General features: G+C 53.9%; 1 protein-coding gene across 1 annotated transcript in view; it reads right to left on the minus strand.

The window, feature by feature from the left end:
• Pmepa1 (prostate transmembrane protein, androgen induced 1) overlaps positions 1-4285 on the minus strand; it is a 48763-nt gene extending 44478 nt beyond the window's left edge. Inside the window, exon 1 of the mRNA XM_031372910.1 lies at positions 4113-4285. Within this exon, the coding sequence (XP_031228770.1) occupies positions 4113-4212 (100 nt within the window). The 5' untranslated portion in view covers positions 4213-4285. The remainder of the gene's footprint in view (positions 1-4112) is intronic.
• Between the last annotated feature and the right edge of the window lie 10721 nt (positions 4286-15006).

Below are 15006 nucleotides of genomic sequence, written 5' to 3' on the forward strand. Positions count from 1 at the left end.
ATGCCTGCGAGCTCACGCCCTCCCAGAGAGAGTGAGATCATCCTCGAATGTGCAAACAAATAGTTATTTTGCACCTTGACAAACACTAAACTGGCCTGTCTGGCCCAAGACCACAGTCACAACACACAGTTCCCTTGCTGCCCAATGACCTAACACCCAGACAGCAGGAAATCTGTGGGTTAAAAGTCCCGGCGCAGAGGGAAGAAAGCAATCGCTGTCCAATGTGCGCCATTCACCCTGGACCTAGAAACACCTGTCTGCCCTGAAGCCAGAACCTTCACCAAACACGAAGCCATCTCCGGGAGACACCTCTCTCCGTTCCCTATGGTACACAGTGGGCGCTCAATAAAAGCTGAGAGGATGAGTGGCAGGTGTCAACTTCGAGGAAAAGCTGCTGATTCTGACTGGTCCCTCTCTAGCACCCAGGTGGCTCTGCTGAAGCAGTGGCTCCCAGCAGGGCACTTGCAGAAGGCCTGAGCCAGTCTGCATGTCACAACTAGGAGAAAGGTACTGACATCTGGTGGGTAGAGGCCACCTGCGAGGGCCAGCCTTCCCCTCCCAACAAGGGAGCTCTCTGGCCCAGTCTAGAGGCGAAGTCACCCTGGATTCGAGCAGTATTAAACACAAATGGTGTGCGTCAGACAAGCCAGGGGAGGTAAACCAGGATGTCCTCTGAGTGGCAAGGGTTCAGAATGGGGTGTGGGTAGGGGGTGGGGGTGAGCGCATGTGGGTACACAGGCATATGCGGTGGAGGCCAGAGGACAACCTTGAGTATTAATTAATCCCAGGTGCTGTCTACCTTACTTTAAAATGTTTTTTTTTTATCATTTATTTATTTATTTATTTATTTATTTAGCGTGAGTGTGTCTGTGTGCACATGTGTGTAGATGTGTGAGTGTACACATAACTTTGGGGAGTTGTGTCTTCTCTGCCCATCATCATGTGGGTCTCCAGGCTTGAACGTGGACCAGTGTTGGCAGTGATTGCCTTTACCTGCTAAGCCATTTTGCAGACCCCTACTTTCTTTCTTTTTGAGGCATCTTATCTCTGTGGCCTGGACTATCAGGCTAGAATGGCTGGCCAGCAAACCCTCACTATCCACCTCCACCTCCCGCCACACTAGGATTACATCTGCATGTCTGTCACCACCTCAGGTGCGTTCTGGAAGCACTTTACCCACTGAGCCCTGGAATGGTTTGAGTTAGGGCTGGGGAAGGAATCGGTGGCTCAAGGACCCTGGCGGACAGTGGTGGTCACAAACTGAGCTGCTTCGGCATCTCCTACCACCAAGGGCCACCCTCTAGGGCCCTGGAAAAATGAAAAAACAACTGGCCCCAGCCGTCTGGAAGGTAGTCTCAGTGTGTCTGCTCTGCAAGCCACAGGCTAAAGCAGGAGTCGAGAGTCAGGGGTTCAGCTCTGAGATGTAACAGACTGGCAAGGAGTTGGAAAGAAAGTACCAAGAAATGTGTTTTTGAGGCAAATGGTGGGTTCCTCAACACAGCCAAGTGAGCCATGGGTTGTGGACTCAGGTCGATTCCCCAAACTCTTCTAGGTGTTAAGCTCTGCCGCCCAACTTTCCAAATTCAAGGAACAGCATGTGCAGTCCAAGAGAAACAGCTCAGCCCAGCCTCCGACCTCCTTTCCCTTCATGTCTACCTGAAGCACAAATGCTCCAAGCTCACTCAGCTCCTCCCAGCTCTGAGGAGGACAGGGTGGGATGGAGCAGTGGGCCAGAGGGAAGCCACCAGCACGGAGGCCGAGGCTGGAGTACAGGGATTAGCCAAGGAAGGCCTTAAAGTCCTTTCCAGGAGAGTGTCCAGAGGAGAAGCCCCAGGAGGTGTGCTTGCTGGTAGTAACTTGGATTCCATTAGGTAGAACAGCCTTCCCATCCCCTTCCTACATTTTAAAACAAAGAAATTCCAGGAAACACCAAACCTACACCCAGACTTTCAGGGAACACTAGCAATAAACTGTTACATTATTAAAGTGAGCCCCTCCCTGTTTCACTCTTTTAGTAAGTAGACTGTGAGGAGGATCCTGGACTAACTAAAGGGTGGTGGCGGGGTATGTCCAGGCACTAGCCCTGGGCGAGCCTCTTATTTCAGTGTTGGTGGGGGCAGACACCCGGTACCAGCAAGAGCCTCAAGCCAGCTTGGTTTCAACCAAGACATCATCAGGGCCAATTACCAGTCTGTTCTCTCCATCCCTTCGCCATGTGGGTTCCAGGGATAGAACTCAGGTTGTCAAGCTCGACAGCATTTTGCTGGCACTAGAGTTGATTCGGCGGAAGGGACAAAATTAACAACGGAAGTCTTTTTGTTGTTTTTTCCAGAGAAAAGACAAGACCAGACTGTCCCACTGTGCCTAGTCTTGGTCATACGAAGTGGGTCTCTCACATCCACCGGAGGTTCCCTAGGGCAGTTCTGAGGAGAGAGACAAGAGGAATCCACAGAGCTGGGTCAGCCTCTCCCCAGATACGGGCAGACAGCTAACATCCTTATGAATTCCATGAACCTCTCTGGATTGTACAGGGGCTCCTGGGAAGCCTTAGGTTAGGATTCAGTGCCAAGGAGAGATCACAAGCACTGGCTCCTGGCAGGTTTTCTTGACATCTGGCTTGGGGCAGCATGGCAGCTGGGGAGAAGTGGGATTCAGTGAGACCAAGGTTTTCAATTCCAGACGGGGTGACAGTGAGTCAAAGTCAACGGAAGGGCCCCACCACCCAAACCGACTTCCCCTGCTCAGGTGGGGCTGGTCGTAGGCTATGTTCACCCCTGCTCAGGTGGGGCTGGTCGTAGGCTATGTTCACCCCTGCTGAGGTGGGGCTGGTCGTAGGCTATGTTCACCCCTGACGCTTTACTGTACAAGCTGTGGCAGTTGCCTGTGGAAAGCAGCTTGTGAGTCACCTAGCGACTGCCCAGGTCTGTGGCAGTTGCCCCTGGGCTCCACCGGAGGAACACTGTCTGGGTTAGGGGGAGGCTGAGTGCCCTTTTGCCCGAAGTGCTTTGAGGTAAGATGGAGAAACTAAAACAGAAAGGCCAAAGATGCCCACACCTCCCCCAAAAAGTAGGTTAGCAGAGGGGTGCAGATCAGAGGCAGACAGCAGGGAATGAGGTTTCAATTCTCCATCCAACCCAACAGCCACCTGGGTGGGCCACAGAGGGAAGTAGATGCTCCCTGATCTCAACTTCTGGAGGTGCAGGGTGCCGGCCACAGGCTGAGGTTCAAGCGGGACGCTCACCACCCTGCGTCTACCACCTCCAAGGAGGTCTCCACGCAAACAGCCCCAAAACTTTGACTCATTTGTAACCACCGTCCCAGCCAGAGTGAGCCAAGCAGTCCAGACAGAGGCTATTTTTAGGAGTCCAGGACAGACATTCACAACGACACACACTGGGAATCCGCGGTGGGCTAGACGCGCCAGCGCTGAGCCCTGGATTCAGACACCTGAACACAAACGGTCCTTCAGTCTGGCTAGATTCAGATCATATACCCAACCCCCGCCAGGAGCACACACCGAATCAGATACACTGCGATGCAGGGACACTCGGACACACACTCGGCCGGCACAGACCGCGACTCTGATCCACAGACACCTAGAGACGCGCGGAGACTCAGACAGACGGGCCAGCGCACTCTACGTACGCACAGAAACCCGGGACGCATCGCCATGGCCACTCCAGACACAAGCCAGGAGCCCCAGACACCTCCCGGGCCAGACAGTGTCTCCCCCGCGCGCTCCCCCGCCCAAAGTTGATAAAGAGCCTAATTGCTCCATCGCCACGGCCCCTAGGGAAAACGGAATGGAAACTTCCCCGACCCGGCCGGTCTGGCCCTCCAGAGAGGCGCGACGTCCCCGCCGAGCCCCGGGTCCGAGTCCGGCCGGGCGGGGCGCGCGCGGCGGGGACCGTGCCAGGCTCGCAGCGCCGCGGGACAAAGCCGGGCCGGCCGCCAGCTGCCGCGAGCCTCCGGGAGGGCGCGCCCCGGGCGCGGCGAGCGCAGCCGGGGAGCCTGGGCGAGGCAGGCGCGCGGCCCGCGAGTCCCCACGCGATCGCGATGTCCCGGGCCGGGGAACCCACGGGGCTGTCCCGGGGGGAACAGGGCTCACTCACTGATCTCCATGCTGGGGAACAAAGAGCGCTGGCAGTTGCACGCGCAGGAGACATTGGGCTGCCCGGCGGCGGCGGCGGCGGCGGTGCCGTTGACCCCCATCAAGCGGTCACGGGCGGCGCGGGGCGCGAGGCGCGGGGCGCGGGGGCGGCTCCGGCCGGCGCGCGGGGCTCGGGCCCCGCATACAGCGAGCGGCGCGGCGCGGGCTCGGGGCGCCGCCGAGGTCCCCGGGGCGAGCTGGGTCCCCCGGCCGCCGAGCGGGAGCCCCGGGGCGGCGGGCCGTGGCCGCGGGCGGCGTGCGGGGCACGGGCGGGCGGCCGGGGCGCGGGGCCGCCGGGCTCAGCCTGCGCGCCGGCCGATCCGCAGCTGAGCGCCGCCGCCCGCTCCTCATTCAAGTCCAAGGAGATCGGGTTGCGCCGCGCGCCCGCGGTCGGAGGCAGGCAGACGGTCTGACGTCAGCGCTAGACGGGGCTGCCGGTTCCCACCGCGCGGGGGCCGCGGAGGGGGCGCGCGCTGCGCCAATCCCCGCCGACGGCCCCCGCACCCTCCTCGGCCCGGGGGGCGGGCCCGTCGCGCGCGGGGCGGGCTCTTAAAGGGCCCGAGCCTCGCGTCCACGTAGACCGCTCGCCCGGGCTGCGTAGACCCGGCGCCCTCGGGAGTCGGCAGGCCAGGTCCGCGGGGACCCCCCCCCTGCGCCTGCGGCGGCCCCGACACAGAGCAAGAATCCAGACGAAAAGTTAGGGCGTTCTCCTCTCCAAGTCCTGCCCCTGGGGCCCCTCCACCCAGGCTTTTGGGGGCTCCCGAAGACTATAAGGTTTCTGGGGCGCCTTGGACGAGTTCAGTGCTTGGAAATGAGAACATGGAGAGCCCCGAGTAAAGACCCAGCCATGGCCGTATTTCTCAGGAGACTGAGAATTAGTCTGAGCCCCTCCGCACCGCCCCCCTCCCAACTGAGCCTTTGGGATTTCTGTAGACACGCCCCGAGAAGCACCCCCTGGTTCTTGCCTTGTAAATTAGTGCCCAGGACTGGGGGTGAGAGTGGGGGACGGCAGTCACTATTATGGGACACCCCAGCAGTTCCACACCGCCGCCCTCTATCTGCCGCCCCAAGGGCCACCGACTGGGTTGTGTGGCTCAGAGTGTAAAAGGGGGTCATGGGAGTGTGCTTTGTGTTCATTAAGTTTTAATTAATTACTGGAGAGCTATGGGAACCCGTGCTCGGGCTTCAAAGATTAAACGGTTACATAAGAGGCCTCCATCCCTAGCGCAAAGCCAGCCTCAAATGTGTAGTGTGTCTCTTTGACCCATTCCTAAACTTTCAGTCTTGTGGCGTGCCTACTCTGTGCCAGAAACACACCAGATAGTAATGTCCCCCATAGCAACTCGGGGAGACAAAATATTATTTGGCTTCATTTTACAGCCAGAGAAAGTGTTCGGCTAAGCACAGGTTGAAGGCTCAGGAAGGTGGAACTTGTCCGGGCTGATGGAGTACCTGTCCTTGCCCACAAGTCATTCTACTTTAAGGGGACAAGTACTTTAAGGGGTCGTGTCCCTTGTCTTTAGGGAGGGGAAAGCTTTTACAAGTTATTGTTATTTATTTTTAACAGACTGGAAGGAGCAGGTGAAGCTGAGAGAACGGTTTACAGAGCAGGAAGTGGGTTCCTCTGACCAGCCTTCGGGATCAGAGCGGGAAGTGGGTTCCTCTGACCAGCCTTCAGGGACAGAGTGGGAAGTGGGTTCCACTGACCAGCCTTCGGGACAGAGTGGGAAGTGGGTTCCTCTGACCAGCCTTCGGGGACTGTCCTGGAGGAGCCGCTCCGGACCCAGTGTCCTCCCAGAGGGAGGTTCCAAGATAGTCCGGTCCATTTGTTTGAAATAGCAACTCAATCTTGCTTTTCGTTTTTAATATTTATTTTTTTATATATGAATGAACGCTTTGCCTGTATATATGTCTGTGCACCGTTTGTGTACTTTATGCGGGAGGCTAGAAGGCCCTTGATCGATCCTCTGGGAACTGGAGTCACAGACGGTTGTGAGCCGCCATGAGGGTGCTGAAACCTGAACCCAGGTCCTCTGGAAGAACAGTAAAGTAGTGTCAGGGGCTGAGCCATTGCTCCAGATATAAGCTCAGTCTTTAAGCCATGGCAGGGCAGGGGATTCATTGGTTCTCATCCTCACACTGGTGGCAACTGTGCCTTTCGCCCATGGATGGCGGCCCAGCCTCACAGTCTTCCAAGACTGGTTAGTTTTAAAAGACTCTTGGCTAAGGAAAGGAAGCAGGTTTAGCTGCACCAGGGCTGTACGGTTCTGGGAAGGGGGTCGACGGGATGCTCTGCAAAAACAAAAGGTGGGGGAGAGTTACAAAAACATTTTGTAAGTTGGAGGGATTTAAAGATTTGAATTCCTTTGCATAAAAGTTCCTACAAGGTGTGTGTGTGTGTGTGTGTGTGTGTGTGTGTGTGTGTGTGTGTGTGTGTTTGGTTTGGGAGGCAGGACGTTGTGGAATATTGACCCCTAGCAGGTTACCTTTTATAGAAAAATATTTAAAAAGCATTTTTTTCCCCCATGGGGCCAATGGAGATCACTATGGCTACACTGTTCTTCCAGCAATTCATTCTACCATTCTATCAACAAACTCTTCGAGAGCCTGGGACCTTAGCAAAGGAATTCAATGGTGTAGCTCTTGTCTTTCAGAGGTCTTGCACGAGCTCTGGCTTATCCATCCATGGGAAGCGTCTTGACCATTGGCTATATTGGAAATAAGGCAGCTTTTAATTTAGTGTTTATGTGTGTGTGCATGTGCATGTGTGCACGTGTGCATGTGTGTGCGTGTGCATGTGTGCATGTGTGTTTCAAATTTAGGACAAGAGGCTGAGGTGCCTGTTTAACATTTCAAAATTCTCCCAGCAGCCCCCAGTCCCTACCTGTTACACGGTATGGTGGGCACACCCTGCCCTCTACCCAGAACTCTCCAACCTCCCCCCAGAGGCTCTTCCCTATATAATGACAGTTTAGTCACCTGCCCTGTCCTCCTTTTGAACCTTTGGTCTCCTGGCTGGTCCACTTTGTTCCCCCCTCTCCCCTGCCCTCTCCCTCTCCCTAATGGTTCAAGGTCATGACCGTTCTGGACTCTCCCCGATGTGTCTGCCTCGAGCTATGGTCTCCCACAAATTTATAATAGCCGGTCTCTTACCTAGGAATGGTCCAGTTCTTTCCTTTCCTTTTTGTTTTTTCATCCAGGTCACATGTGTGTGAGTGCCGGTCAGAAAATGATTTGCAAGCATTGATTCTCCTTCCAGGTGAGTCCCCGGCAATTGAACTGAGGTCCTCAGATTGATTGACAACCAGTTTCTTAACCTGCTGAGCCATCTTGCTGGCCTTTTATGTGTAATGCTAAGTGTGTGTAGAGTACCTGGGAAGACCAGCAGGGGGCGTCAGATCTTCGGCCGCTGGAGTTGCAGGTGGATGTAAGCTGTTTGACATGGGTGCTGGAAACGAAGCTCAGGCGTCCAGGAAGAGTGGTTCCTCTCTGAACTACTGAGCCATCTCTCCAGCCCCCAGGTAGCTTTTACACAGCGGAGGAGGTTAGATGATAGCAGGTAGGACTAACCAATAAAGTCAATGAGTTGGAAAGCAACCAGCCTTCCCATTGCCCTGACCTCCCACTGACCTGTCTGGGGTGACATTGATAACTACCATTTACTGGGTGCTACAGTGTGACCATAGTCAGATGACGCATCACAGTAAAACACGAGATTGGCTAGCTTCCTGGGGTCTGGGCCCACCTGCAGGGCATAAAGCTCAGTGAACATGGCTGTGTGAGTCTTTGCCTCAGTTTGGTTTCCTCCCCTTGCACAATGGGACAGTGTGTGTGTGTGTGTGTGTGTGCGTGTGTGGGACAGCTGATAGCAAGGTCATAATGGGGCCTCAGGGAGTTCAGGGCCTTGAGTGTACGTGTGTATGTGTATGTGTGAGTATGAGTGTGTGTGAGTGTGTGTACATGTGTGTGACTGTGTGCACGTATGTGTGAGTGTGTATGTGAGTGTGTGCACATGTGTGAGTGTGTGTGCCCTCGCGCGTGAGTGTGTTGTGCATGTGTATGTGTGCATGTGTGTGTGAGTGTGTGTGGGGGACAGCTGATGGCAAGGTCATAATGGGGCCTCAGGGAGTTTAGGGCCTTGAGTGTACATGTGTGTGTGAGCGTGTGTGTGTGCACATGTGTGTGTACATGCATGTGTGAGTGTGTGTGCATGTGTGTGGTTGTGTGTGTGTCTGTGTGTACGTGTGTGAGTGCATGTGTGAGTGTGTGTGTGTGAGTATGAGTGTGTGCACATGTATGAGTGTGTGCATGTGCATGTGTGAGTGTGTTGTGCATGTGTGTGTGTGTCTGTGTGTGCGCGCGTGTGTGTACATGCATGTGTGTGATTGTATGTGCGTGTGTGAGTGTATCTGTGTGTACGTGTGTGAGTGTGTGTGATTGTGTGTGCGCGTGTGTGAGTGTGTCTGTGTGTACGTGTGTGAGTGTGTGTGAGTATGTGTGTGTGAGTGTGTGTGTGAGTGTGTGTGAGTGTTGGGGGAACATAGCAATTGTTGCTCACTGAATCTTCAGGGTGCCCCGGGGAGGGAGGGGTCTGCTGTCATTAGCGTCCATTTTGCAGGCCAACAGGCTGATGGCTTGCCTATGGACAGGCCCTTGGCTAAGGCAATCCATAGGAGAGGGAAGAGCTGTGGAAGGAACGCGGGCTGCACCATTAGCACTCACGGTGGTTTTTGGCTTCAGGGGCTGCCGAGAGAATCCAGGACCCGTGATTAAATCTGAATTTCGGCTATACCTGTGCAGTACCAGTCTCTCCCTCACATTATTTGGGGCGCACCACTACTAAAGCGCATACCTGAACTCTAAATGACCTGGGTGGCTGTTACTTGGTGACCCTGGTACCTCTGATTAGGCTGAGAACCTGGCTGTGAGGTCAGAGCCTACTCTCCGGATGGCCGTGTTCTGTCCAGAGGGAGTGAGGCAGTGTCAAGATGGAGTGGGGACTCCTTCCAGGAGTGATGAACTCCTCACCGCCCGTCAGGCTGAGGGACAGAGAAAGAGCTTCCTCCCTCCTTCCCTCTCTGTCAGGTACCTGGGGTTGACCCCTCTCTGTGCAATACCTGAGCCACATTCATAACCTTCCTTTTTAAAATAGGTCAGTGTTGCCCTGCATGGCCCTGAACTTGCAATCTTTCTGCCTCAGTCTCCCGACTCATTGTGCCATCATGCCTGGCTAGGTTATGTGTTCATTAGACAGCTGTCTTCCTGGTCTATGCTGGGCTCTGTGTGGCCATGGGGGCTGAAAGCAAGACAAGCTGAGACCACAGACATGGCATCTAAGCTGGAGTCAAGGCCCAAGGAGGTCCTCCAGCTCCGAAGGCCAGGTCGAAGCCATCCTCTCCTGGTTGCCGGCCCCCCCAGGGCGCATATTCTTGGAGGTGAGGCAGACGAATCTGGTTATAACTCAGAGACAGATGCAATGGAAGGTTAGAAGGACCGTGGCCAGGAAGCTAGGGCAGTCTTTCTGGGAAGGCGGAGCCAGGTGTGAGTGGCACAGAGGCAGCGAACGCCAGGCAGGGTTAAAACTGTGGGTGGTATTGGAGCTAAGGGCCTCTTGGTCTCGGGAAGTCTGGAGTTGGGGATCTATTTCCCAATCCAGCTACGGTCACGGAATTATGAAATGGTTTTGTGTCCCCAGGCAGCTGGCGGGACAGGCCTTTCAGGGACTCCAGACAGCATGGCCCTGTGCCCTACCCCTGAGCTGGATCTGCTCCAGAGGAACATGCAGAGAAAAGGGCTTGTCCTGGCTGTGAGGGGCTTTGCTTTCTTCTCAGCCGGTGTGAAGCCAGCTGCAGGGTAGGCTCCTTCTCCGAGCACCACACACTCACAGGACAGCAGGCTCACTCCATAGAACTGGGGCTCAGCTCCCCGCTCCTCTGACCATGTTGTCTCAAACTGTGTGATCATTAATAATTTTTGAGCAAGGGCCCTTAAAAATCCTGTGGCCAGCCTTGTGAAGGTGCCAGGTCTACCCTGGCTGCCAAAGTGAGCAGGAGGCAGCATGGGTTTTGGCTGGGCCTGGAGGCTGGCAATGTCTTCAGGGTGCCCACTGGCTGCCGGAGGCTGGACACTCTGGAAAGTCATGGTTCAGTCAACAAAGGGCTTGCTGTGAGAGGCCTCACTGGGGCCAGTTCTCCCCGCTCACCTCTAGCCACTGCCCCCTTCACGGGGACCAAGTGGCCTTTGGAGAAGCAGTCCCAGGCAGCCCTAGGTGGTTTAGTGACTCACCATCCCAGATCTTCTCCTGGCTTATGACCTTTGAAAGTCCTTCCAGCTGAGGCATTTCCCCCAGGTCATTCCCAGCATGCCTTGAGCCGGGCTTAGTCTTTCTGGACTTTCTCCCGGCTTGTTTTACTTAATGTTTATTGGGGCCTGCCTTGGGCTAGGCCTGCCTGCCCCTCATATTCTTCCTTGTAACCCCATAAATATGCCTGGGGTCCCACCGGGAGCTAGTTCTTACTGTGGGGCACTGTGCCCCACAAGACCTGGAGTCTAAGCTATTATTGTTCTCATTTGACAGTGGAGGGATACTGGGGTTTGAGGTAAGCGTGAGTTTAGGAAGAGATGCGAAGGTGGGATGCTTCCGTCTGAAACCACAGTGAGGCAGGATAGCCTTCTGCAACTCTGCCCTGGCGGTGCTGGACATCTCAGGCCCGCCCAGCCCCTTGGACTCCAAGATCTCCATTCACCTTTCTTCATGGTTCCCCTTTTATAGAAGCTTGTCTAGGAGGCAGAGTGGCTGTGTCTACAGCAAGGCCAGAGCAGCTGCTGAGGTGAGAGACAGACACTTCTGGATGCCCCGTGAATGACTTAGCCCAGTGTGACCTCACCTTGCCGAACCTGGGTGGCGGTGGGACGGAATTTCACAATGAAAGTGAAGACGCAGCCTATGCATGCTTATGCTGGCACAGCCTGGCCACCTCAGGAAGACAAGCCCATACAGCTTCTTTGCTGTGGGTCCCCATGGCCTTCGAGCTCTGTGGAGTAGTACTAGAGGCTCTGCGGTTCTCTGAGGAGTAGGAGTGTGAGGATGGCTGGTCACATAAGCATGCCGATCATACTGGAGGCAACTTCATTCCTTGCTAACGGCTCTTTCTTCCCTGCCCATTCATCTCCACGTTCCACTTACTGTGTACCAAGTCCCTAAAAGCCTGTTCAATACTTACTAAGACCAAGTACTTCCCTGGTTATTAGATAGAGTCATAGAGTGTCTAAGTGCATGTGTGTGCGTGTGTGTGTACGTGTGCGTGTGCGTGTGTGTGTGCATGTGTATGTGTGGAGAGCTTGCAACTACACATTGCTCTCATGTGTAGGTATGTGTCCATGTGCACGTGTGGTGAGCTTGTGGGCACATGTTGCTCTCATGTGCACGTGTGGTGAGCTTGTGGGCACATGTTTCTCTCATGTGCACGTGTGGTGAGCTTGTGGACACATGTTGCTCTCATGTGTAGGTGTGAGTACGTGTGCACGTGTGGTGAGCTTGTGGACACATGCTGCTTTCATGTGTATGTGTGCATCTGCAGATTCATGCAGTATGTTCCCTGTGTGTCTAACATAGCAAGTTTTCTTGGTTGTGTATTACATGTTAGGTGCGAACACAGGGACTTAGCTGTAGGGCACATATGTCACCATGCTTTAAGGTCCCAACAGTAAGCCAAAGAGGCTTGGCTCGATAGCCATGATGTCCATGCCCAAGACAATGTCATCTGTCTGCCCCGTCCTTCACAGTATCCCCACTCCAGAGGTGAGCTGATTCCATGCAGCTTTGGAACCCGCAGCAGGAGGGCAGGAGGCACAAAGGAGGGAGGATGAGAAAGGAGCCCTTCAGACAGTTCTGGCTTCTCAGGAGTAAGCTGAGGGACACCAGAGCTTAGGCAAGGTGTTTCTGAAAAGCAGAGCTGAGCCCTGGCTCCCTCCTGGCTCTAGACCCAAACCCTCAGGCTCCTCTGTAGCCTAGTGTCTACTGCAGGTTGAGCCTCAGACTGCCTGAAAGAGTCCAGATGTTCAACCTGCGTCTAAACGCTCCCTGTAAGAGCGATCTTCAAGTTGACTTAATGGGTCAGAAGTACTTGCAAAAACATCTGTGTCTGTGGTCAAGAACAATGCGTTACTGCTTAATACTGTAAAGTAGCTCTCACCTATGTGAATGCCCTCTTCCTTCCCTCCCTCCCTCCCTCCCTCTCTCCCTTCCTCCTCCCTCCCTCCCTTATTTGTTTGAGACAATGGTCTCCAGGCTGGTTTCAAAGTCTTAATCCTGCCTCAGTCTTACCTATGCATGCTGGGTGCCTGGGCCTGGCTGGAGCCTGGCATCTGTGGATGTGTGTGGATGTGTGTTGCTCACGTGTGCGAAGGCAGGCAGCTACAAACCGTGAGGTGAGGCTGTATCACGTACCAGGCTCTGCACCAGACTTAGGGGGCGGGGGACAGTACAGTGACTGTAGCTCTGTCTCTCAGGCTCTGCCTCTGCAGCGCACACCCTTTGAGGGGCTCACGCTCTCAAGGGCTCCTTTCCCAGATGCTGATTCTGAGACTCCAGAATTGTGAGGTTACATAAGGATCTGTTACTATGACTAACAGTGTGGCCTTATTTGGAGATGTTGGGCCTCAGTTTCCTCTTTTAACATCAGCTCTGAAATGTGCCACTTATTGGCAGGGCCACTGTAAGGACCCAGTGGGGAGTGACACAGGATGATCAGTCCTGGCTAGTAGATGCTTTGGAGAAGTCTCTCCAAGGCTCATAGCCCTGCACAAGACACACTAAGCTCCAGGTCCCCTCTCCCCTTCCTGGCACCTTTCCTGTGTTTGTCTTTAGCCCCAGCTGGCTGTCCCTGCCTGTCCTTAGTATCTGTCCCAGGAATAGCAGTTTAGATGTTCCCAAGGCCTCCTGAATACCAGAGGAGTCTGGCAGCACAGTACCCCAACAACCGCTTCCTCCCGCGAGTGTGGTGCCAGGTCAACATGCCAGGCACTGCAGCTGCAGCAGGAGCCTCCGCAAAGGGATGCTGCCCTCTGTCATTGCAGAGTTTGGGAAATAATATCCAGGCTGTACTCTCACAAAGAAATTGGTGCTGCGTTATAAAACAGAGGCAGGCAGTTTCTGCTTTTCCTCTGCTGCCCAAGTGGCTCTTCACAGGGCCTAGCACAAGGCAGGGCTCAGTAAAGAACAAACACGCCAGCGACCCAACACGCCAGCGATCCAACACGCCAGCGATCAAACACACCAGTGATCCAACACGCCAGCGATCCACGTTCTCCAGAGCTGGAGGCTGAAGGATTCTCACAGGTCTTATGGAAGCCTGAGTAGAGAGTTCCAGGCCAACTGGGGATACCACATGAATTCCTGTTTCAAACCACCCCTCTCCTCCAGAAAAGCAACTCAGACCCGGCCCTGACTAATGCTTTCTATCTACCTCAAAAGACAAAAGTGTTGATTCTATTCATTTGTAAAAGAAAAAAATTCAAGATAAAGGATGTGGAGTTGGCGTTGGTTGAATAGTTGAATAAAGAAAGCCAAAGATAAAGCTGCTGGCTGGGTGTGGTGGTGCACACTTGTCTTCAATTGCTTGAGAGGTGGAGGGAGCAGGAGGGTCAAGAGTTCAAAATCAGCTTTTACTACACAGCAAGTTCCAGGCCAGCCTGGGCCATCCAAGACCCCATGTCAAGCAAAATAAAACAAATTTTGAAGCAATAATGTGACTAATGAGAGTTATTCTCTCAAATGTTGTGTTTGTTCTGTTTTCTATGACAAATGTTAACTTTAAAGGTGTCAAAGGGTATGCAGGGTATGGTGGCCCCATCTCTAATCTTAGTACTCTAGAGGCAGAGGCAGGAAGATCTCTGTGAGTTAGGCCTAGCCTAGTCAGAAAAACAAGTTCTAAGCCAGCCTGAGCTACACAGTAAAGTCCTGTCAAATAAATAAATACCTGGGAAAGTGTTTGCCTAGCATGTACAAAGGCCTGGGTTCTAGGTTGGTCTACATAGCAAGTTCCAGGTCAGCCAGGGTTATAAGAGGAGGAAGAGGAGGAGGAGGAGGAGGAGGAGGAGGAGGAGGAGGAGGAGGAGGAGGAGGATCATCATCATCACCTGTCTATAAATATTAATAAATAAACAAATGAGGTAGAAGGCTTGCAGCTCAAAGTCCTGGGTTCAATCCCCAGTAGTGCATTAAACTGGCATGATGGTACATGCCTGTAATTCTGATCCTGGGAGGGTGACCAGGAATTCCAGGACACAGCAAACAAAAGCCTTAAAGGCTGCTTAACTGTGCTAAAGCAAGCCTCTTCTTCCCACCCACGAGGGTGACAACACTAAAAAAGCCAGACACTGATGATGTCACAGGGAAGGACCAATCCCAAGTTTGGATTCTGAAAGAGACCAGTTCAATTGGATACAATTGCCAGTCATCTGAACCAATAGAGGAAGAGCACCGGATTGACGCCTGGCAGCCCAAGGCACCTCCGGGCTTTGTTCCTTCCTGTGAGTACCATCTCCCCCAGAATGGCTTAGGATCCCAGCCAGGTGACTCAGGCTGGCTGAGCCTGTTTCTATCATCAAGGTTTTCTGAGGACCCAGGAATGACTTTTGGCCTTCACCGAGCACTTCTTGTGAGTAGTTCCGGGAGCCTTGAACTTGTGATCCTCCGGAGTGCCAATGTGACAAGCTTGTGCCCTTGATCTTAACCATGGTATTGGTTTACATTTTTAGGGCCTCAGGAAACATTCTAGTGATTCAGCCTGAGCTATTAAGACACGAGAAAGCAGCTGCTTGGAACTGCCGGGTTCTGCTGGATGGTGATGGGC

This window comes from Mastomys coucha, unplaced genomic scaffold, assembly GCF_008632895.1.
Source record: "Mastomys coucha isolate ucsf_1 unplaced genomic scaffold, UCSF_Mcou_1 pScaffold15, whole genome shotgun sequence".
Lineage (NCBI taxonomy): Eukaryota > Metazoa > Chordata > Mammalia > Rodentia > Muridae > Mastomys > Mastomys coucha.